Genomic DNA, 1,078 nt, shown 5'->3' with positions numbered 1-1,078 from the left:
TTTAGGAAATGAGAAGCAACTCATTGCACCAGTTGGGGTTAAATAACTTGTTGCCAGCTGAAAGATAATCGCCCATGCAGTAATTATCCAATAGGAGGCTCCTACCTATTTGCTTCGTTAAATCCAGGTGGCGACTTTTTTTTTTTGGCCAGGCCAGTGTATAACCAGGGTAGCTACATGTTAACAGCAGAGCTGTTGAAAGAACCCATGCTAATAACAACAACAACAATAACAATAATGGCTCTATATCAACACCTGTTCCTCTTGTCTCCTGACTACTGTGTCCAATCAGGCTGGCTTCCTCTTTGATGTCGATGGTGTCCTGCTCCGTGGGGGCTCGGTGATTCCCGCCGCTCAAAGAGCATTGAGAAAACTTCTGGACAGAAATGACAGGTTCCTGTTTCCTGTCGTCTTTGTCACTAACGCAGGAAGTTGTCAGAGACACCACAAAGCCCAGCAGCTGTCTCATCTCTTTAATGTCCAGGTAGACCAAAAAAAAAACAAACAAACAAACCATGTGTTCTGGTAGCTGGGCTTTTATTGGATGACACAGCCATGTGAGTTCTCTCTTTGTGTTTGTGTATAGATCACCACAGAGCAGGTGCTTCTTTCCCATAGTCCTTTGCAGCTGCTGAAGACTTTCCATGATAAATGTGTCCTCCTATCAGGACAAGGTCCAGTGATGGAGATCGCCAACACGTATCCTTTCAGCGACTGACCCATCACTGACCTTTGGTCCCTCGACCCCCTTTCTTCTTTGAAAACATCATCATTATGTGAACGTCTCATTAGTGAGTCACCAAGAAAGCCAAGAGTTGGGAGAGAAGCTTCTCAAGTGAAGCTTGAACATTTCTTATGATTCCTGACCACCAGGACAGACTGGGTTTTCAGAAAGTTGTGAGCATGGAGCAGCTCGCAGAACACCACCCCCTGCTGGACATGGTGGACCACAACAGGAGACCAAAATTACCTGTGAGTACTGCAGTGGTTCTCAATTTAATTTCTGTCATATATATATATATATATATATATCTAGAGTATTTATCTGTGTGTGTGTGTGTGTCTTTACCTGTGGACA

General features: G+C 44.2%; 1 protein-coding gene across 1 annotated transcript in view; it reads left to right on the top strand.

Moving 5' to 3' along the window:
• Positions 1–277: 277 nt before the first annotated feature.
• LOC107989206 (haloacid dehalogenase-like hydrolase domain-containing 5) overlaps positions 278–1,078 on the top strand; it is a gene marked incomplete at its 5' end in the record, with an annotated part of 5,469 nt that continues 4,668 nt past the window's right edge. The window contains 3 exons of the mRNA XM_025060079.1: positions 278–484; positions 587–699; positions 879–972. Coding sequence (XP_024915847.1) covers positions 278–484; positions 587–699; positions 879–972 — 414 coding nt within the window. The remainder of the gene's footprint in view (positions 485–586; positions 700–878; positions 973–1,078) is intronic.

This window comes from Cynoglossus semilaevis, chromosome 11, assembly GCF_000523025.1.
Source record: "Cynoglossus semilaevis isolate Cse_v1.0 chromosome 11, Cse_v1.0, whole genome shotgun sequence".
Lineage (NCBI taxonomy): Eukaryota > Metazoa > Chordata > Actinopteri > Pleuronectiformes > Cynoglossidae > Cynoglossus > Cynoglossus semilaevis.
The sequence above is the reverse complement of the archived record's forward strand: the minus strand, read 5'-3'. Positions and strand labels throughout refer to the sequence as shown.